The sequence below is a fragment of the Melospiza georgiana genome, chromosome 6 (assembly GCF_028018845.1).
Source record: "Melospiza georgiana isolate bMelGeo1 chromosome 6, bMelGeo1.pri, whole genome shotgun sequence".
In the NCBI taxonomy this organism is placed as follows: Eukaryota; Metazoa; Chordata; class Aves; order Passeriformes; family Passerellidae; genus Melospiza; species Melospiza georgiana.
In genome coordinates, this window is record NC_080435.1 from 25,318,873 (window position 1) to 25,342,017 (window position 23,145).

The 23,145-nt window shown below is 39.1% G+C and overlaps 1 protein-coding gene across 5 annotated transcripts in view; it reads left to right on the forward strand.

Annotated features, from left to right (window-relative positions):
• NELL1 (neural EGFL like 1) overlaps positions 1–20,905 on the forward strand; it is a 275,070-nt gene extending 254,165 nt beyond the window's left edge. For 3 of the 5 annotated variants that reach the window (XM_058025606.1, XM_058025607.1, XM_058025605.1), the window contains 5 exons: positions 1,478–1,618; positions 10,319–10,512; positions 15,134–15,310; positions 17,558–17,782; positions 19,011–20,905. In XM_058025606.1, the coding sequence (XP_057881589.1) occupies positions 1,478–1,618; positions 10,319–10,512; positions 15,134–15,310; positions 17,558–17,782; positions 19,011–19,061 (788 nt within the window). In that variant the 3' untranslated portion in view covers positions 19,062–20,905. The remainder of the gene's footprint in view (positions 1–1,477; positions 1,619–10,318; positions 10,513–15,133; positions 15,311–17,557; positions 17,783–19,010) is intronic. The other 2 variants (XM_058025608.1, XM_058025609.1) reach the window with 1 other exon arrangement.
• The last annotated feature ends 2,240 nt before the right edge of the window (positions 20,906–23,145 follow it).

A 23,145-nucleotide genomic window follows, 5' to 3' on the forward strand; every position in this document is an offset into this window, starting at 1 on the left:
ACGAATCTTGGAAAATGGCATTTTTTAGGTTTCTCAGCCCTATTTCAACAAGAATAAATATTGTTACTGAAATGAGGAAAAATCAAACTTCTCTATGGTATTGCTTGTAAGATGTAAGAAAATGGGATTGTGTTGAAGGGTACTTCATTCAAATCAATTCCCATGTACATCAACATGACTCCAGTGCATTCCATGAAACCATATTGGTGTATGTATTTTGGAAATGGAGATAGAAGCTACATTCTGTGGTTAGTTAATCACCTTAACTCAGTCTTGCATCAGGATCATGAGTCGTTTGTCCTTTGATGCTTGTGGAGCTAAATGTTGTTTCCAAACCTATTTTCACCAAGTTTTTTTGGTTTTTTATGCACATTTAAAGTGTGCCAGGAAACAAAATCTCAGTGGATGAAAGTGGGAATTATTTGGGAATAATTTGAGTCTCCTTTTAATTGATAAGTTACCCAGCTGAAAACTGTCCAAAATTAAAAAAAAAAAAAAAGCTTGAGCTGAATAGAGGAATGAAAATATAATGGCTTCGTAAATTACCACAAGGTTAGCATATAATTAATTTGCTAATTTTAATTACAACCCTAAAAAATGTGCTGAAAATGCTCAAAGGGGAGAAGCAGCCAGGTGCCAGCCATGATTAGCCAAGGTTACTGGCAATTACGAAGTCTCTATTAAACGTGTTACAGAAATTTGAGAAACCCCTTTCTGATAGCATCCCATTTATTGAAACTCAGCAGGGTGTTCATCATGCTGGATCTTTCCATTGCTACAGACTTGCTGTCATTTGCCTCACTCTTTTCCAGCTAAATGTTTTATTGCAGCTGAAATGTGGACTGCTTTTTCTGTTTGTCACACGCTGTTACACTTGTACTGGGTATTTATTTGGATCACATAAACAAAAGAGATTAACCAGGGTTTGTGAAGTGGTCTGAGCACCTTCAATTCCAGAGAGCTGCCAATATCTCAGCTGAATGCTGGAAACACAAATCTTGAAAAAAATGCTTTTTCTTTCCAAGGTGTCCTGGCACATGCAGTTTGTAAAGCAGGAATATTGCTGAAACTGCCTTTTCAGTGGACAGCCTGTTCTGCAGCACTTTAAATGCACAGAGAAATTTAATTTCTGAGGTAAAAAAGCAAACAGAAATCCCCAACACCAAAAACCAAACAAGGAACAAAAAATCTGCACGTTTGCTTTGCATTTTCAGCAAATCATGGTGTAAAAGGATGTCTTGTCTGTAACAGATTACATGATGTATTATTGTTATTTTTTATTGTTGTTCTGTGAGTCATGCTTTAAATGTCTGTTGTTTGGAACTGTAATAAACCTTGATCCATCTATTAAAGGAAATCTTTAAAAAAAACAAAACTCCAAACCAATAAGATTTTTTTTTTTAAAAAAAACAAACCTACAGTATTGGTGTCAAAGGAAATTAATTTCCCGGCTGGCTTGTGTTTTTCTCTGAGGCAGATATTGATGAGTGTGCAGAGGGGATCATTGCGTGTCACAGCCATTCTCGCTGTGTTAACCTCCCGGGGTGGTACCACTGTGAGTGCAGAAGCGGTTTCCATGACAATGGAAGCTATTCTCCTGCCGGGGAGTCCTGTGTGGGTAAGCATCCTCAGAGAGCCTTTCTTTTCATCCTTCTGCATGGCCTTCCCGAGGGACTGGGGCGTTCCTGAGCAGGGATCAGGAACCGAGGTGTCTGTCTGTCTGTCAGCACCCCCAGCGAGGAGGGGCATCCCCAGCCTGACCCACTGCTCTGCTCCCTTTATCAGAGCAAAGGGCTGGGAAACCTGGAGTAAAAGTGGCCTTGGGGATCATAACTGCCCACAAAAGGGGAAGAGGCGGTTTCCAATTCAAGGTTTCAATCCAGTGATAGAAGAACCTATCTGTGGCATGTCTGTGTTGCTTTGGTTTTCTTGTTCTCCATTTTTCAGCATCTTCATTGTTAATTTTTTAGGATTATACAATAACATCCAATTCTCTATGCACATTATTTGCAGAATAAGGTCCCAAGAGCATGAACAGAGAGGGATTTTTAATGAGTGCAGAGAGTTTGTAGTGTTTCAATGGGAGGACAAAGGATGGGGCTCCATGAGCAGTTAATGCTGGCTCCTGCAGTCTGTGTGCCCTCGCTGGCTCTAGAGCAATAAAACCATGGTGAAGATGGTTTTATTGGTAATTTTTTATTGGTAATTCTGCCTTTCCCCTGCCTTACAGTTTCCCCATCTTTTCAGTTGTTTGCCTTATACATAATTTATTTCTGTGGTATTTTATCAGGTGAGTTTAAAACTCTTTAGAAGGGACCCCATTTTAACTTCTGTGAGGTAGAAATCAACTGGCTCCCAGTGTTACTGTGTCCTTTCTTTGGCATTTCAGTTACTTCATCTCCAGTCAGTTGTATGAGATTTCTATTAAAGCTCTTTTCCTCCTTTTGTGTTTTTTTTTTTTTTAAATTTTTTTAATGCTGTAAATTTAATTTATCATGTCCATAACTTCAAAGGGTGTTTTCTATGATTATTATAGATTAATTATGTTATATTAATTATATGTTATATAATTATATGATTACTATAGATTTAATTATAGATTTTTAAAAATCTATAATTAAAATGTAAAAATTGTAGCAAAATACATAAATTTACTTGTAAAAACATTACCATCTTTTATGAATTCTGGCTATTAGAAGTACTTAAGGATAAGGTAGTGTCATAATTTAAAAATGCAGAGCAATGATAATGATTTTCAAAGCAATATTTTGTAGATTGTCCAGCTAAGTTAGCTTTTTACACATTGTCCTAAGCTGGTGGGGAGCTCAGTAAAATCACAGCAGTGAACTTCTTCAGAGGGTGTCTGTGTAAAAAATGGCAAATTTGACAGCATTTCAGGATTCTATAGATAAAATAAAGTCATGTATTTCTAAATGAATTCTCAAATGTTAAGAGTCCTCCTCTGTTTCATTTGAATGTTGTAAAATGAGTGATGAATGGAGCAATGTTGAAAACAGCTTCTTTGTGAGAAGTCAGAGCAACATGACATCACTTTCAGAAGGCCCTGAGGCAGCTGGGGGTCAGAGGCATTTTTATCATTTCTGGTGCTTGTACCACGCACATGGGGAGCCCCATCCCTCGTGCCTCCTGTGCCTGGTTTGGGAAGCAGAAGATCAAGAGCCAGGCTGATGTCACAAGACAGACAGACACGTAGGCAAGACTCTGGCTGACCCCAGGCAGGCTCAGCTCTGGAAAGGTCATCTTTTCTTGCACTGAATCCCTTTTGAAGGGTTGGGCGCTGCGAAAAGGAGCCCCAGATGTGCTGATGGAGACTGGAGGAATAAGATGACATGCAAACACACTGCCCTCATTTTGACCTGCACAGCGTGCTGGAAGTCTGTGAGGTGAGGTGTTGTAAACAGAATGAGAAATTAGTGGGGTTATTTTAATGAAATAGCTTCTCTGAACCATCTGCTGCAGGGTACCAGTGAGGAAGTAAAATAAACCAGTTTGCCTCACCAGTATAATGAAATGAAATAATTTAAAAATTAATTGGAGGATTCTGTTAAGCCATATTGACAAATTCAAACCCTGATGTTTATTTCAAAATGCAACTAAGAATTGGGTAAAACAGCAGAGAGAGAACACTGCAACTTCTAGCTAATATGTCACATTACAGAACTTGTTTGCATGGTGGAACATTTAGAGTCAGAACTGGTGTCTTTCACTCTGTTTCAGATAAAAGAGGGTTCATCTGCTTAGCAACAGTATTTTTCCTGCTGTATTGTCTATTGAATTTGTGTACATGAGGTGGGTATGAGCCATAGGCTTTCAGTGTGTTTTGAAACATTTCTTCTTCCTCCCTGAAGGACAAACTTGGAGAACAATAAATAGGCTAAAAACAAGATTAAACCCCTTTCTACAGAATAATAACAACAAATATTACACAGAGTCTTAAATATCACAGGACAGTGGGAGGGAGTTGCTCTGACAGGCTGCCCAAAGCCCAGGCAGCCAGTTGCTTTTGTTGGATGCATTTCTGTACATTTTGGTTAACCCCTTTTCTCTCCATTTGATGTGGGTGTTATGGAGCTGAGTCATTGCTTGCACTATGTCTGCAGTGCTTGCAAAACATTAAGAAAAATAGCATCTACTTGGGAAGTGTGATACCTCAGTGCTTCTGAAAGCTAAATTCTCATTGACAAAGAGAAAACAGGGAAGTTTGTCACCTGGTGAGGGACAATTGAGTAAATCAGCAGATGTGGCACAGAAGGTCATAATATTGCGCCAGAGCTTGGATAATAAGGATGTGTGGCTTAGCCAGGTCCCTTCAAGATTGGGGAAATTCTTTTATTGCTCAAAATATCAACCAAAGACAGCTTTTATCAGGGATGTCAGCTTCATATAGTGATGGTGAGTAGGCTCAAATTAAGAGAATGTAATTTGATTTCCCGCAGTAGTGGTTTTGTGAGCCCTTGGTCTTTCACAATGCATTATTAAGAAAAACTGCTTGCAGACAAAAGACAATTACTGTACAAAGTTGCTACCAAAGTTTGCCTGGCAATTAAAACCTGTAGGCTACAGCTGCTGTGTTGTTTGGTTGTTTTTGTTTTGTTTTTTTTTTTTAATTTTGTAATAGGAGCTTGGCTGCAATCTGAAGTAAAGAAACAATAAAACTTCATAGAGAATGATGGGCTGTCATGTGATACAGCATTTGTGACTATCTATCCAAAGCAAATTATACTTTTCAATCTCCATCTCTGAGTGAGATTCTTTCAGTCTGTAGAGTGCTGTTCAGACCCTGGAGTGCAGATTTACTGATTTTTCATGATGATTTGTGTTTCTTGGTCCCTGCACTGGGACTTGCACTCACAGAAGGAACAACCACCAAGGCAGCAGGGCCTGTCAAGTTTTGTTTATTTTTTTTTCTTTAGGAACCACTACAAATTTTGTAGGGAAGCTTAACATGGATCCTCCTCCCACCAAATCCCCATGGGATTCACCATTTATTCCAGCCTGAAAGGTAGTGTAGCTAGAGCTCACTGCAGGGTGAGAGTTGCTGGTTTGGGGAAGGGAGAGCTGGGAAAAGGCAGGACTGAAGAGCTCATGAAAGGAAACCCCACAAGTATTAGTCCCCCACAAAAGCTGGGTGCAGCAGTGCTGGCAGGTCAGATCTGAATGGGCTTTAAATCTGTTCCTGAAGCTTTCATGTATTCCATGGTATGCTGCAGTGGGGTCTCTTATCTAGGTTAGAAAGTAAAAGCAAAGGAGGTTAGATTTTATTTTCCCCCTTTCTGTTTCACACAAAAAGGAAAAGACCCATCCCTGGAAAATCTTCCCATGGGCCTGAGAATTACTTTCCTGTCTGTTGGTAGGGAAGTGCTGTGGAGGCAGGAAGGTTTGAATGTGGTACAGAATATCCAAGGCCAAACAGAACCTGCTATTTCACAGCTTTCTTCTGTTCTGCTCATAGAATTTCTTAAAGCTCACAGTATCAGAGTTGGTGTCAGTGGATTTTATCCTGTAAAATAAAGATTATCTTATTTACTTTCCATCTAGTAAATTCTAATTTTTGTATTCTGGCAGAAAATTGTGTTACATATCTTCAAGGTAATTGTGTTTAGTCATTTCTGTATTTTTAGAAAGCTTTAGTAAATTCTTCATTCAGGATCTAATTTATTATGCACTGTTCTTTAATAGACCATTATGTCTCTATAGTATAAAAGTACTATCATAAAATATCTTCTAGCTAACAATGAATGCATTTGGTGATAGTTTTTCAAGGACAACTCCAAATAACTTTGATTTAGAAAGAAGGCAAAACAATCATTAAGTGACAAGTTGTCTGTGAAAAATGATTTGTCAAAACAGAGTTTAGTTAACTTGTACATACATTGGTTTGGGAGCCCAGCTTACATTATTCACGTTAACAATATACTGTAATGGTTTAATGTACCATAACAGTTAAAATTAGCACATTAGTGTGGTTCTTTCTTCTGCAACAGCTTATCATGATGATACAGAACTCCACACTGCATGGCTTGCTTGCACACATTTATTAAGGTGCTGTGGAAAAGTCTTACAATTAAAACCTGGATAGCCTTGAAAAGTAAGAAATGAAGTAGCTGGGGATTGATTTCAAATTTCAGTGAAAGCAAGTTAATGAACTTGTGTTGATATGTACAGTCATGCTTGTCTTCTACCTGATTCAAATGCAGTGGCCGTGGGACCTCTCACAATATCTGAGGCAAATTAGTTCTCATTACAGCCAAAAAGGATGGAAAAGGAAATTGCATCTCAGGGGATTATTTGCTTCCATTTTGATTCTGTTTCCTTGCCTGCCCACATTACTGAGCTATCCATGTACTTTGGGAATATATTGGGAATGAGCACCTCTTGGGTGGTTTCCTTCTCTTTCTTTTTTCATCCACAAAATGTGACTGATTGCTAAAATGTGTAGGGTCACTTGTGGCTGTGCATTTGTTCATAGAAGCACTGGCTGGAGAGTTTGAAGAGTGAAAATTTTGATCACTTGTGTGAGGTCTTGGCAGCAATCCCTTTGCTGCTGCTGTGTTGTTGATAGAAAATTGCGTAAAACTTTGCAGTACAAGCAAATTTCTCCTCAGTATGGGTGTTACCACTATACCCTCACCTCTCCTTGAGAAGGAACTGTCTGGAGAGGGTAAGGAAAGCTCTGCCACTTTTATTGGGGTAAATTAGTAGTTTTAGCCTTGGAGAATCTCAGTATATAATAAATAAAATTGCAAAATCCTATTTCAAGTGTGAAAATCAGATCATTTCCATGGGTTGACAGGATACATGAAAGAATTGATCCCTCCAGACATAAAGGCAGATGTTTTGGTCTTGTCCTTTATATATGAGGAAAGAATAAGGAGTCTCCTTGCTATTTCCAGTGTTCTTCAAAGTTGCTTGATTTATAAACTAATGTTTTGTCTCCTTCCTCCTTTGTGTTGGCATAATTGGAAATGAGATTTGTGTGCAGTTTTGCCTTGCCCATCTTTAAATATTCCAGTTTTGGGCCTGCATTTCCAAGCACAGGTGTGGGAAAGCAAATGAAATGTGATGGGACGTGGAGAATATCAGCTAAGCAAGGATTTGAACACTACAAAAATAAGCTAAATGCAAAAGTCTCATCAAAGTTTTCACACTCACTAAATTATTGTTTTGGACAGCTGAACTAGGTTAACTTTTCAACACCTAAGTTGAAGAAGTTTTTCACTGATATTTGGTTTCACCAAGGTACCTCAGACTCAGCATTTACAGTTCAGTCTGATGGAGATCATTTAAGAGTTCTTTGTGGAATCAAAGTAAATGCTGAAGAATAACCTAAGAATAACCATTGATTCCAGTTGTTGAGGAGAAATTTCACACTAAGTACAAGTACTTTTTTTCATGCTTTGCATAGCCATCTACATGCTGATCTCACCCTCATATGGACATTTGATCTTCATTAAATAAAATACTTTCTGCACCTAACTGAGAACTAACCATGTGGGAGCATTTGGCTGGGCTCTTCTTCCTTCCCCATGCCCCCAGTCTGGTTTTAGGCTGAAGGAGAGACAGGGACAAAAACATGTCATGCTTGTAACTTTTGTCCCCCAAGTTACTAGGAACATTGTCGGTTTGTTCTGGCTTTAGGAAATGCAATCAACATCGACAAAAAAACTGCCAAAGGGATGTTCTCAAAAAGTTAGTTCTGTTAAAAGTTCTGCTGAAAATGAGTGCATGTCAATCCAAACCTTTTATATCTGACTAATGGCTAAAACTTTTAAATAATAAATACCATAAAAAGAATAATAAACTATTAGTTCAGAAAGAACCAAAAAGCTGCATAGCAATTAGGAATTTATGTTCATGCTTTGCTTGATTCTTCATCAAGAATCACCCATTTACCAGTTTGGGCTGCTCTTAATGGGGACATCCTTTTTATGTGTGCTGAATGGAGACCAGCAGCAGAGGTACATAAATGGGGTTCTCCCCTTCTGCATGCACATTAGAGATTAAGTTGGCTTTGTGTGAACAGGTCTGTACTACTGAAAACATGAATAATGTTAGTTTCTATAATTGCTAACATCTGGCTTTCCATAAATCTGTTAAATTACATGGAAACAGAATTAGATTTCAGTGCCATAAGTAAAGCAATTAAATGCAACTCTGTAGGCAATATGGCTTTATCTTCATCTGTGAAATCCTTTTAGTTTTGAGCTGTGAAAGGTACCCTTCCAATCTGCACTGTTATTCTACTCCATCCTATACAGATTATAGTCAAGGAGCTCTTAATGTGGGAGGGAAGGCAGTATTGATGGTGCTTGTTGAAACCACCAAAGGCAACGTGAATACTTCATTTATACCTTTGTTTTCAACAAAAAATACAAGTCAAAGTATATTGAAAGGAAAATGGGAAACCTTTGAGAATGTTTTAAGTTTTACAGTAGCTGTTTGGATATAATTCATTTGATACCAGTTCATTCATAGTTCTCTTTATGTCAGTCTTCATGCTTTTTACCTCCTGCAGTACTCTGGCACATGTTAAACAATGAACTACAAATTTTAATTTCTCTTAGTGCTGCATCTTTTTCACCACCAGTAGTGAATATTTCAAGCACTCAGTTATGGCTAAGTTGTGCACTAGAGCAACAATGTTCTTTTCTGGCAATTCAGACTTTCAGGACAGCAAAATGCACCATTTGTAGGCAAGTGTGAGTGATGAGCAATTGAATCAGGCTGTCAGGCCACTGGGACCCTTTGTGCAAAGGACTGGCCCACAGGTTAGCCCAGGAGTGAAGCCCTGGGAAGGCAGTGAAATAAATTACCTCCAGCTTCCCTTTGGATCTATGAGCACAACAATGAAAAGTCATTTTCTGGCAGCCCAAAGCTTTGACTCGGTTGTGCAGGCTGATTTTCACATTTCATCAAATCCAAGGATGTGAGCACATTTCCACTTGTTCCTGGAGTATTTGTGAGTTGAAATCAGGAATTATACTAGCCACACCAGACTGAAGTTAGCGATATGGTTGTTGTAAAGAGTTTCCTTCAGCAGAATGAGAGAATCCTTAGTCTTTTTAAGATAGGACACTTTGAGGTGATGAATTATGAACCTGTAGCAGCTGTCCTAAAAGTAAAGCCACTGGACATCACATCCTACCTAAATTAGACTTTAGGTAACTCTTGTTTGTAAGTTCTTCTGACTTTGTTGGTTTAGAGGGAAGTTAAAAGTACTGTTGAGTGATAATGAACAGTTAAAATTTCACCCTAGCAATAAGGTTATTTCAAATTATAAGTATGGTGGTTCTTCCTTGTAATTTCTGGATTTATCTAATGCTATTCTGGAACTATCATGATAGAAACCATCATATACTTCTAAAGGATTTTATTTTCCACCCTTCCTTCCACTGTTGATTACAGTTTTCATTGCTCATGTTGGAACAAAAGAGACCCACCATTTACTGGTATTTCATCTGGACAATTTGCCAATATATTGTTTAAGAAAAATACAAAGTTATTGTCTGAAAGAAACACCAATTTTTAGCAATGCAATGTGCTTAAAAATCTAATAGCTTTCATTGCAAGAAAAAGAACACTGCATGAACTCCCTAGATAAATTCATATTGCATAATTATATTTTACCCTCCAAGAGCAAATTTATTGGGATACTCTAATTCGCTTTTCTCTGGTGTATAATCATTTTCTCTTGTCACCTATTCTTTGTGTCATTGCTAAATCATACTGCATAGCTTTAAGATATATTTTTTTGTGTATAAGGTGCCTCCAAGTTCTTTTTTTTTTTCCTTTTTTTTGCCAATTCATTTACACCTTCTAGCAATGGGGAAAGGATGCAACTGACTGCTTTAATATGGGGAATGTTGCTTGTGCTAGGAAATTATAAAGAGTAATGCAATTCTATTTTGATGTAAATCCCAGAACAGAGAGTGGTCTCATTAACAGAAAGTCACTCTGCTTGCTAGTTTCTAGTCACTGGGAAATGAATATGCACATTTATCTGAAGGTTCCAATTTGTCACTGATATATGGTTTCACCAAGGTACCTCAGACTCAGCATTTACAATTCAGCCTGATGAGATTATTTAAGAGTTCTTTGTGGAATCAAAGTAAATGCTGAAGAATAACCTAAAAACCATCAGTGCTTTAAGTCTACCAAGTAAATATGGATGCTATAAAAAGGAATGCACCCTCATCCAGCAACAACAATAAGCAATAATTACTTAATTCAGAAATAAAGCTTACCCAAGAAACATGTGCCCAAAGCTTTTATAAACCTTTATATTGCTGTTTTGCAGATATCGATGAGTGTGCCTTAAAGATCCACACCTGCTGGAATGACTCAGCCTGTGTGAACCTGCCAGGAGGCTTTGACTGCCTTTGTCCCTCTGGGCCATCTTGCACTGGAGACTGTCCCCACGAGGGTGGCCTCAAGAGGAACGGGCAGGTGTGGACCCTGCGGGAGGACAGATGCTCCGTGTGCTCCTGCAAGGTGAGATCCAGGGCTCCAGGGGCCTTTCATCCTCTGGGCTCGTGTCAGAAACCCTATTTATGCTGTTGGTGGCAGAAGTATTAGCCTAAGCCCAAGGCAAAAGGGAAGCTGGACGCTGAAGCTGGGATGGGGATGTTCTTCTGGGAAGGCTTTTATTTTCTTGATTTGCTCAACCAGACACTTGTTGGTGGTCAGCCCTGCTGAGCTTTTACCATGTCGCCCTGTGGGCCAGAGCATTTCAGAGTGTGCCTTAGAGAGGGTTTTTTACCCATTACGCATTACTCTTTAACACAATGTGCAGGTTCCAGCATGCTTCCTGGAAATGCTGAAAACTGACTTTAATTTCTCTTTTGTATGAAATGCTGAAAACTGACTTTAATTTCTGTTTCCTATGAATATGCACCTCTCAGCAGTGTAGTCAGCCCACTTCCTCTTGGCTGTGTTTCCCTGTGCTTGGAATGCATTTGAGTTAACTGGGTGAGAAGAAAGGTGGGAGCATGAGTGAAAGGTCAGAAGATGCAGCACAGGCACTAGTTTCCTCCAAGTGAAGAGGGGTGAAGTGAAGGCTGAAGGCCAGCTTTTTCCTTGGCTGTGTTGGCAGGTCTTCCACCTGAGCAGTGCAGCTCTCTCTGCTTGTTTGGAGAAGCCAGGTCTGGTACCAATGGAGGTACCTTAAAGAATTAATGTTTAGATCAGGGTGGGAATTTTTTGTTGGTGGTTTGGTTTTTGTTTTTTTTCCCTGAACATTACCTTTTTTTAAAATTTTTTCTTCATATCGTAACCAAGTTAGAAGAACATTTGGCCCTGCTTTCTCAATTTTCACTAGTGAGCAGAAGAATGCTCTCTTTGAAATCAGAAGAATTTTAGAAGCACCCTAATCTGAGAAGTGGTTGGTCTCTTTTGGTCACTTTGACCTGATTTGTTCACAGTGTGGGTAAAGCTGTCCAAAGGCATGGCAAAGCACTATAGGCCCATACATGAGATCAGGTAAGATTAGGTTTTGGCCTCTGTGAGGAGCTGAGGATGGAGCATGGAATTGGCCTATCAGTCTCCATATCTCAGTGCCTGGGAGCCCCAGAAGCAGAGGGGAGCAGAGGGAAGGAGGAGTTTTGAAGTTTCAGGAAGCTGAAGGCCTCATCCTTTCTGTTTTGCAGTGGTGTAGCAGAAGGGAAAATTAAGCCTTCAGAGTGAGCACAACCTAAAAAGTTCACTGCTGGTTTGGGCTCAGTAGGGAATATGTTCTTGTGAGTTGCTATATTTTTTACTTCAAGTAGCCTCAAGCTTCCTAAAACTCCTCCTTTAGAAACTGAAGTATACAACTTTACTGAGTACCCATCAAGCTTTTATGGTAATCTGGGGGAGCTGGCAAGCTTATGAAAGAATTTCCAGTCAGTAGGCTAAGCAGTTTAATATATGTGGAGACATCTGGTCTGCCTTTGCAGAATTATAACTATTAGTATTCACATTTTAGATCACTTGCAATTTTTGTTATTTACCATTTCTCATTGCATGTATATCTTATGTTGAATGCTCTTACTAGTATATGAAAATATAGAAATTATTAACTAGTACATGGTTTAAACTGAGCCTGACACTGTTGTTATGACTCTTACTATGAGTCTTCCTCACTTCACTTTTTCCATATGTGAATTAACACTTGCATTTAATTTCATTCCAGTAGCTGCTTGATTCAAGAGCAAATTCTTGTCTACAGCTTAAGGAAAACAAGAAGAGCTCCTTATATATCACATCTCAGGCAGAATGGGAAGTCTTCACTGTGTTTAATGAAATACATTTTTATACATCCTGATAGCTTCCACTACACCAGACTGCTCAAACCTCTCCCTTCCGTGCAGTTGCATGGAAAACTGCCCCTGCTTGATATTTGCAGCCTGCTCAGTTTGCAGTGAGGAAAAGAGCAGAATGTAACTAAACCATTCCTTATACTACTTTGCAATGATCCTGCTTACTTGTTTTACCCAAAATATTGGCTTTTGTTTTGCTGTAGTTACTCTGGCAAAGGACGGGTGTATATATTCAGGTTGAAACAAAGAGTTACCAGCTTTAAAATATTTTAACTTGCATTCTGGTACAAAGGAAATACATTAACCTTACTTAATGAACTACAAAGCTATTTGTGAAGAAGAATACTGTAGAATAGAGGAAATTATATTCCTCTATTCCTTCATTTATGTAATGAAGCAAAGTGTCATTACTGAAGCACAGGCTATTTCAGTGTTTCACTGGACCCAGTGTCTTCAAACCATTCTTGTTCATCGAAATGTACATAAAGTTTACAAAATCATAAATTCTCAAAACTATAAATTAACACTGTTCTTTTAGTACATTAGACATGTCTTGTATAGTCATCTTTTTGAACGATTGTGGATTTAATAGACCATCACATTTAAGGCTAGAATTTGGATGGGAAGCTATTGTGCTCTCTTGAAAAGAGCAAAGCCCGGCTGTGCAGTCTGGGCTTTTGAGTCTGTCTCTGGTTAAGGCAGCCCTCCCTTGCCTGTAAAAAAGGCCTGGGAGATGCACACAGCACTGGGAGCAGGGGGATCTGCCAGGCTGATGTGTGTTCCTGAGGGTGAGAACCATTTGGTGGTTTCGTTTTTGCAGGGCCTGATTTCTTCTCAAACTGGCTTTGGGGCTCTGTGAAAACTTGGACCACCTTAACAGCTGTTCTCTTCTGTGTCAGTTTTTGCTTTGATAAGAACAATTTTATGAGCATACCTCTGATGCTTTTGAAGAATGTAGAACTGATTCAGTGAGTAAGGTGGGAAGGAAGAGGTAGTAATGAGATGGTATATGTTATTAGAAAGAAGAAAATAAGGTTTTCTACATCTATTTCTCAAATTTCTCAGGGCTACTGCTGAACTGCAAAGATGCACATGAGATAGTGTAGCTTATGAGGCTTTCTGCTGCTGCAGTATAGGGATAAAAATGTTTTTTGAAATGTTCAGAGCTGATGAGGTTGTACACAAAACACAGGTGCTTAGAGACTAAACACAGTAGCAGTATATTATGATTACCAAAAGTTCTCTGGCAAAATCATCAGATTTTTCCAGTGTTCTGAAATATGGAGAGTAAAGGCAACATAGAACATGCTCAGGGAAACACAGAGTTACCAGCAGTGTCACCAGCCAAAAGGGAAATTTTGAAAACTGATCTTGAAGGCTTAGAAACTGAATTGCATTTAAGCAGTTGGGCTGTTGTTAGCCATTATTAATGAGCACAGAAGAGGAAAGAGACTGCCACGGTCAAAGGTCCCTGGATTCCTGTCACAGCCCTGCATGCCTGGTGCTGCTCATCCTGACAGAGCTGCTGGGCTAGGCTGGCTTTTGATGTGCAGCTGGACCTGGCCAAACACATGGCCAAGGAAATGGGCTCCTGCCGTTCTGCCTTGTGATTTACTCAGGCTGATGAGTAAGGAGATAAAGATTGTTTATCCCTGCTCCCACAGCTGAAGTGGCAATCTAGCCACTAGTACAGAATACTTACCTTGGTTTGATACAAGGCTGAACAAAGCTTGTAGAATAATGTGTGCCTAAATTATAATGCACTAAATTATAATGAATTATAAGTTCTTTTATCTTTTAAGCTAGTGTACTGTAGACCCAGATGTGGGAGAGATACAGAGGTCAGAATAAATAACAAGTAATGCTACTGTGATTATGCTATATTTTGCCCTTATTCAGTTAAAGGGATCACCTTTATTGAAGTTATTTTCCTCACAGTGGTACCTTCAGTCAAAATAGTGCTAAATAAATAATGTATGTATTAGAGTGGCAACTGGTTGAAGAGTTTGTTGATGTAACCAATGAGATATAAAATTGCTTCACTGTATTTCACTGAGATACTGACTGCTTTTAAATTCAGTTGGCTGGAGACAGGAAAAAATGTGTTGTCAGGTTCAGCCAGAATTGGATCCATGCACTGACAGAACCTGGGATAGTACTGGTATTTGTTGTATTATAACAGGCGAGATCCACTGCTGTGGTGTTGGGAGTCCCCAGGATGAGGTGAGAGATGAGAATTGGGCTCTGAGTTCTCAGAAGGCTGATATGATATGATATATTATATTATATTATATTATATTATATTATATTATATTATATTATATTATATTATATTATATTATATTATATTATATTACTTTGCATTACATTACATTACATTATTTTATTATTTTATTATATACTAAAACTATACTAAAGAAAGAGAAAGGAGACATTAGAAGGCTGGAGAAAGAATGAATAATAAAAACCCATCATAGACCAGAGAGTCTGACACAGCTGGACGGGGATTGGTCATTAATTAAAACAATTCACATGGAACCAATCAAAGATGCACCTGTTGGTGAGCAACCTCCAAACCACATTCCAAGCAATCAGATAATTATTGCTTATGTTTCTTTTCTGAGGCTTCTCAGCTTCTCAGGGGAAAAATCCCGAGGAAGGGATTTTTCAAAAAGCATCATGGTGCCAACCCATCCTTATTGGCGTGGAGCGCACTAAGCAATTAACGTTTCCTGATTAACCGAAGCCGTGCCCTTTGCTGTGAGCCCCGTGCCCTTGGCCGGGCGGTGGCTGATGGCGGGCCCTGTGTGCTGCAGGACGGGAGGATTTTCTGCCGGAGGACAGCGTGTGACTGCGGGAGCCCCAGCGCCGACCTGTTCTGCTGCCCCGAGTGCGACACGCGCGTCACCAGCCAGTGCCTGCACCAGAGCGGCCAGCGGCTCTACCGCAGCGGGGACAACTGGACCTACAGCTGCCAGCACTGCCGCTGCCTGGTAGGAGCACAGCACGGTGGGGAGGGCAAGCAGGATTGTGGCTTTTAGCAGCACACACCTGGAGGCAGGCTCCTGGCTCTTCCGTCACCTGCTTTTCAACCCCAGCAAGATCTGGGGCTGTCACTCTATGAAATGATGTTTGGGTTTCCCTTCCTGACCTCACCCCAGAAGGTTGCCACCTATGAGGAAGGGGAAGCCAATGCCAAGAAATAAGTTGTGTCCATAGCACAAACCTTAGAAGGGCTAAGACATAAAAGGGCAATTCCTCAAACTACCACCCATCCATATTATGGATTTCAGAATCCATAATATTAATTCCAGGGATTGGGTGATGATTAAGTGATGGAGAGATCAGTGTCTAACTCCTCAGTGGGAAGGTCCCTTTCAGGTACTGCTCACCAATGAATGTGGATGGTGATGATAATGTAGCATTTAGAGAGCCCCAGAGAGCTGAAATCTACACCATCAGTTTTTGCCTTACTGCTGAATAATCAGGTCTAATGAGAAAAATTGAGAGCTTGACAAAAACCTTGGAAACCTCAACACTATATTAATTTTAGCATTAGTCTGCTTTTGAGAACTTTTATGAGGTTGTCTGATATTTAATGACTTCTTCACACCTTTTATGCATGTGATGGAGTTGGTTGGAGAAGTTTCAGTTTTTAATTATATCTGTCTTGTCAAAAGGAATAATAAATTTAGATATTTATTTATTTGTTTGAATTCTGTAAATCTGGAAACATGGAGTGCCAGTGCCACTGTATTGTCACTATAGGACATGAAAAAACACAAGTGCACACCACTGTTCTCAAGGTGAAGGAAAAGGGAAGTTTATTTTCTGACTCCAACATTTATAGATTTCCAAAAGTGGCCCTGGATTGGAGAATGTCAGTGCCACCTCTCCAATGACACTGGACAAACCAACAGTCCATCAACTTTCTCCTCCTCCATAAAGGAATGCAAAACAGTGAGTTATTTACAGCAAGTGTGTGAGAAAGTTCACTACAAGAATGTCAACATCAGAAGGTTTAGAAAATCTTAAAAAACCAGGGTGACACTGTATAAATTAGAAAAAATTAACCAAATAAGACTGAAATTACTAGAAAAACATAGAGAATAACAATCACTTGTTTTCTCATTAGACACTATAGATTATTCCCTTAAAGCTTTAGGTTTCCCATAGATATGCTAATTAGTGCATCAATGAAGTTCATTAAAATGATCAGTTCTCTATTTCTAGCTGTCTGTATAACACAGTCTTTATATATGTTACTAATCAAGAGGTGTCTGAGAATCAGGAAGGAAATTACATTCAAAGCTAAGTTGCTGTCATGAGGTAATTATCCATAATGCACAGAGTAAGTATTGAGGTTGTGGCTTGCAGTTTCTTGCCTAATTTTATTATTGGGATAACAACCAAACCTGTAAGACAGTGATGCCCTAAATCAGTGTTGTATGTAAGGTTCTGTGCAGTGTGTGATGTTCTCAGCATCTGAAGTGTTTACAGAGCAGTATAGAACAAGTTACTGAAGAACTTTCCAAGATAAATTTAGACACGCAGAGAAACACTGTGCAGAAGTGACCTGATGTTTTTGTCTTCTCCATGTCTCTATCTGCTAAATTGTTTCAGTTTTTTTTTTTCAAATAAAAATAATAATAAAATGAAAAATAAATAAATGATGGAATAAAATAAGTCAGTGGAACACAAATGGTATTGCTCTAACAATTCCTTTAGGAGCTGATAATAAAGTTGATATTGGCAGTTGCTACTTCAATCAATGTTCAGTGCTTCTCCAACATACTAAACTACATCTATCTGCAGTGTTAATTTTCTATATCTGCAGTTTTAATTTGCTATTAAACACTTGCTGTGATCCTGCAGAGATGTTTATGTGACCAGGAGTAGAAAGAGTGCATGAGTCTGCAAGGCAATCACAGCAAAAATTATAGTTTGTAGAAAATATTGGTACCCAGTATTTAACCCTGCCTTCAGAAGCCCCAAAGAACTCAAGTGCTCCTGCTACAATGATGAGTGTTGTTGTTTAGTCAGAAATCAACCAAATTACGATCTGCTACATTTAGGAAAATTCAGCTCAATATTCAACGTGTATTTGTGTGATCAACCAAACTGAGTTCTGAACCATTCAGTTTGTTGTGATTTTGGGAAAACAGTGCTTTCAAAGGGTAGAAAGTTTCTTGTTGGTTCATAAATGGCAGGTACAATGACACTTGCTTCAATGTTTATAGGAAGGAGAGGTGGATTGCTGGCCCCTTCAGTGCCCGACCCTGAGCTGCGAGTACACAGCCATCTCAGAGGGAGAGTGCTGTCCCCACTGCGTCAGTGACCCCTGCCTGGCTGACAACATCACCTATGACATCAGGAAAACCTGTCCAGACGGCTATGGGATCACAAGGCTCAGTGGTGCTGTATGGACAATGGTGGGATCTCCCTGTACAACCTGCAAATGCAAGGTATGGTGGGCCCGGTGGAATGGTCGTGGAATGTACCTGATAAAATCGGGGTCCTTTTCTTCCCTTGGAGGCTCACATTAAGATCTTGGGGAGCTAAATGAGACCTGAGAGCCAGCAGAGAACCCATGTGTTTTCTGTCTGGCAGAGTAAAAGCAAAATAGTTCTCTCCTTGTTGAGAATGTTGAGCACAGATACGTTGCTATCCTAGTGCAACTTTCAGACATTCTCTTGAAGTGCCCTTCAGGCATTCTCAGTATGAGTCAAGAGTAACATTTCAGTAATTACCTAGTGTGGATGTTCATGAAAATGTGTATTACAGAGCTGGTAAGCTGAAGCAAAAACACGGCTGTAAAAGTTTCACCAGCAAGTACACAAGTTAAAAGGCATTGCAGCTCAGAGATAAAGGCACTCCCACAGTAGTGATGGGAAGGGGATGTCACAGTTTCTGTCGCCTGATCTCACCAAGATGTATTTAATCCAATGGCTCTCATGCAGGAGTGCAGTCTATTTCCCTTGCTTTGTGCAGTGATGACCCCACTGTGCTAATATCAGAATTATGAAAATGTTGTTTAGGGTTATATAAATGTTCTTCTGTTCACTCTAGGAGAGAAAGCTATTGCCTCAGGGCTTTAAATTATTGAAGGTAGCATTTCTGCCATTCTTTTGAGCTTTTTTTTCTGTAGATTTGTGATGGATTGAAAAAAAAGAAAAGTAAAAAAAAAAAAAAAAGCTCATTTGGGCGTTTAGTAGCTGCTGAATTTATTTTATTACATAAGATAGCTTTATAAATGACTGTGGGTTAGAAAAAGATACTTAACATTAAATTCCAAAGCTGTATGGTGTTTATGTTGCCCTCATCCCCTCCATATCTGCCATGAACCAAGAATCTGACCTGTCTTTGAATTTCAGACAAGCTGAAAGCTTCCCTGTGTGGATCACATCAAAATTCTCTCCATTAACATCTTGCATGAGAGAAACCCCAGTCATCTGTTGCCATTGCTGTATTTTATTATGGGTACCACATCCAGGTTTCAAGTTCCTGTGGCTGTTCAGTGCTATTTGGCAAGGTTGGCCTCCTCAGAGAGCCACTCTGCTGGGAGCAATGTCAACACCCTGGGTGCTGGGGGAGGTGTTTTGAGGTGTTTTTAGGTGTGTCAGGGGTGCCCCTATGTCTGCATGCCACAGCCCTTTGCTCCCTGTGACCTGCTGTGCTTGTCTGTCCGTGCAGAACGGGAATGTCTGCTGCTCGGTGGATTTAGAGTGTCTCAACAATAACTGACCTGGCCAGACTGGACTGTGCCAGGGGAGGAAAACTGCTGGAGTTACCACCTGAAGGAAGCCTGTGCGTTGGCATTTTTTACACCAGACACTTACCAAAGTCTCCAAAGGAGGAAGATGTGTGGGAGTTGCCTTTGGGAGCTGTCATTATGCTCATCCCTGCCGGCCTTGTCGGGTGACTTCCAGTGCAGCGCAGAGAGATCAGTGGTTGCTACAAGTTTTCAGTGTTGTAAATTACACACCTTTCCTGTCAAGAAATTTGCAAATATGTTTAAATTATTTCATGGGTAAACTAATGCTGTATTTTTTGTTTTAATTTGTGTATTGACAACATTGATGGAATTCAGCTCTTCTTATTTTGAATCTAGATTTTACAAATACGACAGCCTGTGGTGATTTTGTCCCATGATATCACATACTTGGTTCCAAGGTCCCTGTTAGATGTATTTATGAAAATATGTATGTATGTACAGTCAGATTGCATAATACTTATATTTCACAGCTATCCAACATTTTAAAGCATTCGAAGGTATGGACATAATGAAAGTAATCAAAATAAGTCTGTCTTAAACTATAAAATTAAATGCCATGAACTGAATGAAATGGCAGAATAAGCACTTTCTTCTTCAAACGTGCAGAGCAGCAACAAGACTTCTACAGTGAGAAATGGAACTAAAACCCCATCCCACTGCCAATTCAACACATACTCAAGAAGGAATCACAAGTCATTATCAGCATTGTGTTGAGTATAATTCCTCTGGATTAGACAGTGCTAAAAACAGCCAGAGATCCTTAAGATTATATAGTTTAAGTTGAGTAGTTAGAATTTGCTTGCATTTGCAACATCATTGATGAGTTCAGAATTTTTCCTCTTTTGTGTTTAATAATGATGTCTGTCATCCTCAGTTACTGCTGCCATAGTGACAAAGTGCAGAGGCACCTGTTCCAGCAGCAGGAGACCTTAAAGCCTGGTAACTTCCATTACCAACAGCTCAGAAGCAGGTTTTATCTTTTCATATTTTATGACATTCAAAAATACTTAAATTTACTGTGCTGTTGAGGACCTAAGTTTAGACAGGAATTGAAACCAAGACTCTTAGCCCTATATGGAGGTTAGAGCTTAGATTCTCTTCAGCTAATGTCTGAGTTTTCTTCAAGAGGCTAGAAAGTTTGTGGCATTAGAACAAAAATATATTTCTATGGCAATGCATCTACAGCTTAAATGTCACATCTTTAATGTGCTGTTGTGTTTTGTTCTGCTCATTTGTGTAGTGTTGTTTTTTTTTTCTTTTTGTTTATTTAATTAAATACACTGAATATATGGAACAGATTGCAGAAATAACTATAGTGGCTACAGTTTGGAAAGTCTACATTTGTGAGTTTTTCATAGTTTCATGAAGAAAATGTGAAACTGATCACTATGAAAGAAGTGTGGCTATACAGTGAAAATATTAGTAGTTAAATGAAGTACTATTACATTTATAAGGGGACTGAGAATATAAAATTACTTTCAGTCATTCAGATAACTTTATTCCAATTTTTAACCAGGTTTTGTTTTAGTTAACAACTTTGTGTGGTAAAGTTAAATTTATTTTCTTAAAAGGCCCCATCATTTTCAGCTAATAATGTATTGAGTCTATTTGCATTGCCCTGATGATTGTATAATAAGGGAAAGAGTTGTGTTTTATATGATACTCAAAGGATGTTTGTAAATCATGTCAGCTCATTTTGTATATCACATTGTAAAACCCAATGGTAATTCAGTTGGATAAGATACCCAGTGGGCTGAGCTATGAAGGGGAATGATTTAAAGTCTGTGGGCATCTAAATAAACTCCTGTGTACAGATTGCTTTCCCTTAGTTTTATTAGCAGGATTCTAAAACACTGATCAATGTCCTTTCCAGCCTGAGCTCATGATGTTGCAAAAGAGGAGAAAAAGTGTTTGCCCAGAGGTATAGCATCAGAGTGGTAAGAAATATGTCATTTATACTCAGGCAGAATCATATATTCCACTCTGTCGTATTGAATTTCTGACGCTCTGTAAATGGATTAAAGACAGTGCAGTCTCTGAAAATCATTCTTATCCCTTTTACCTTGTAGTAGTGAAGCCCTTTCCCAGGATGCTTCTGGAGCTCCAGATCTTGTTAGGATCATATTTAACAGGACCACAGAAGTTCGCACTTTTCCACTGCAGACCAATTTTCTTCCAGAGCTCAAATACAAATTAATTCAGTAATAAAACCCTTTCAGAGCATTTTATACAGCATTACGTGTCATTATCTCCAGAGTGATGCAGCTTGAATTGTTTACACAAAGTCAAAATATTGACACAGACCTGTTTATGTTGCATTTTAAGCAGTTGCCCTGACTGTGATGAGCTTTCCCTCATGAAGTAATTTGATCACTAGTCACATCCCATGTTCCTTCAGAGCACTCAGAAGCCCCAATCCCAGCTCAAAGAGCACTTTATGGAGGAAAACAATTCCCTGTGCGACCAAGGTGAGTAAGAGCTTTAAAAACTTCTTTCTTGATGAAATTCTCTATTCCCTGTAAAGATATGGACACTAAAATTAAAATGCTAGGAAAAAACCCCAATGTTTATTATAATAATTTGAGAAAATTCTTCTCTTTGTTTGGGAGATAGACAATGTCTCTGCTCAGGAGAATGTATATATTTTATATATGTAGTGCATATTTGTAGTGTAGTATTAACTTGAGGAGGACTACCACTAACCTCTGTGCTGCTGGTTAAGGGACTTGGTCAAAGCTCTGGCTAGAGACAATTGGAATTTTTTGGCTATTTCTGTTTAGTTATCCTGTGAAAGAGTATTTCCTCTGTAACCTTTCTGATGACAAAAAAAAGTCAATGAGTGACAAACAGAAAATGAAAATTCCAGGTCTGGTAAATGTCCTTGTCCTCCCCCTTTTGGTAGAAAACTCAGCCCAGGTTGTCCAAACCAGAACCTGGTATTATGTCTGTGAGGACAGTGAGTTCTGAGCTCTGTTTCTGAGTGTTTGCAGACTCATCTCCTGAGTTAAGGCAAGTGCAAATATTCCTTTGTAGTGGGGTCATGGACCACTCTGAACCCTGCTGGCCACTAGGAAGGGCAAAGCTGAATTAATTATTCCCCACAAATGCTGAACAATATCAGCCCAACTCACAGGAGTGTGTGTGGGATTTCTTAGTGCCTTGGTGTTGCCTCAGAAACCTAAATAACAACTGTCTTCCAGTAATATATCTTCCCCCAAGAGCTGTCAGTGAGTTTTTAGGTATAACTGTGTACAAGGTTTAATTAATAACATCTTTTCAATCAGATTGCAATGACAACCAAAATATCATCTTTTTTTTTTTTCCTCTGACAGACAATAATGTTTTACAAAACAAAAGGTAAAATGTCAGGAGTGATTACACAAATGGTAGAGTAGATTTTAGCAGAATTAAATCATAACTCCTACGAGCAATATGGGAATGTCTCTCATCTAATGGTACTTACATAATCATCATTAATGAGTGGTTTTTAAAAGGGCCCCATGATACAGTTTGATGTAAAATTTTAAGTGAGTGTTGTGATAAGACATAATTGTTTGAGGAACATATTCTGCCAGTGGAAAAATGTGCCTGCCAACAAGCTCCTCTTCTTCTTAAGGTACGTCTTTGGAGCTCATTGAAATTTAAATTGGTGTAAGGAAGATTCAAGGGAGTATAAATTAAAAAAAAAATAAAAAGAAATTTCAAAGATCCAGTCTGGGGTGTCTGAATGCTTCATATCCAATTCTTCTCTGGTAGAAGTCAGCAATAATTCTGGCTCAGCTGTCATTGACCTCAGAGGTGTTACTGAGCTGCTGCTATTGCATGTAATCTTCAAATTACTTGCAGGTGCTAACAGGATTAATTTTTGCTGCTTGCTACCAGTGGATAGTCCCTCTTGCATAGGTTTAGGTTTATGTGAAAAGGATGTGTATCAATAAGCTGATAAAAAGGGCAAATTCGGTGGTTTTTGAAAATTAAACCATCATCAGGAGATTGTCAGCACATGCATATATAATGCTAAAAATCATGCCCAGTGGGAAAAAAAACCACAAG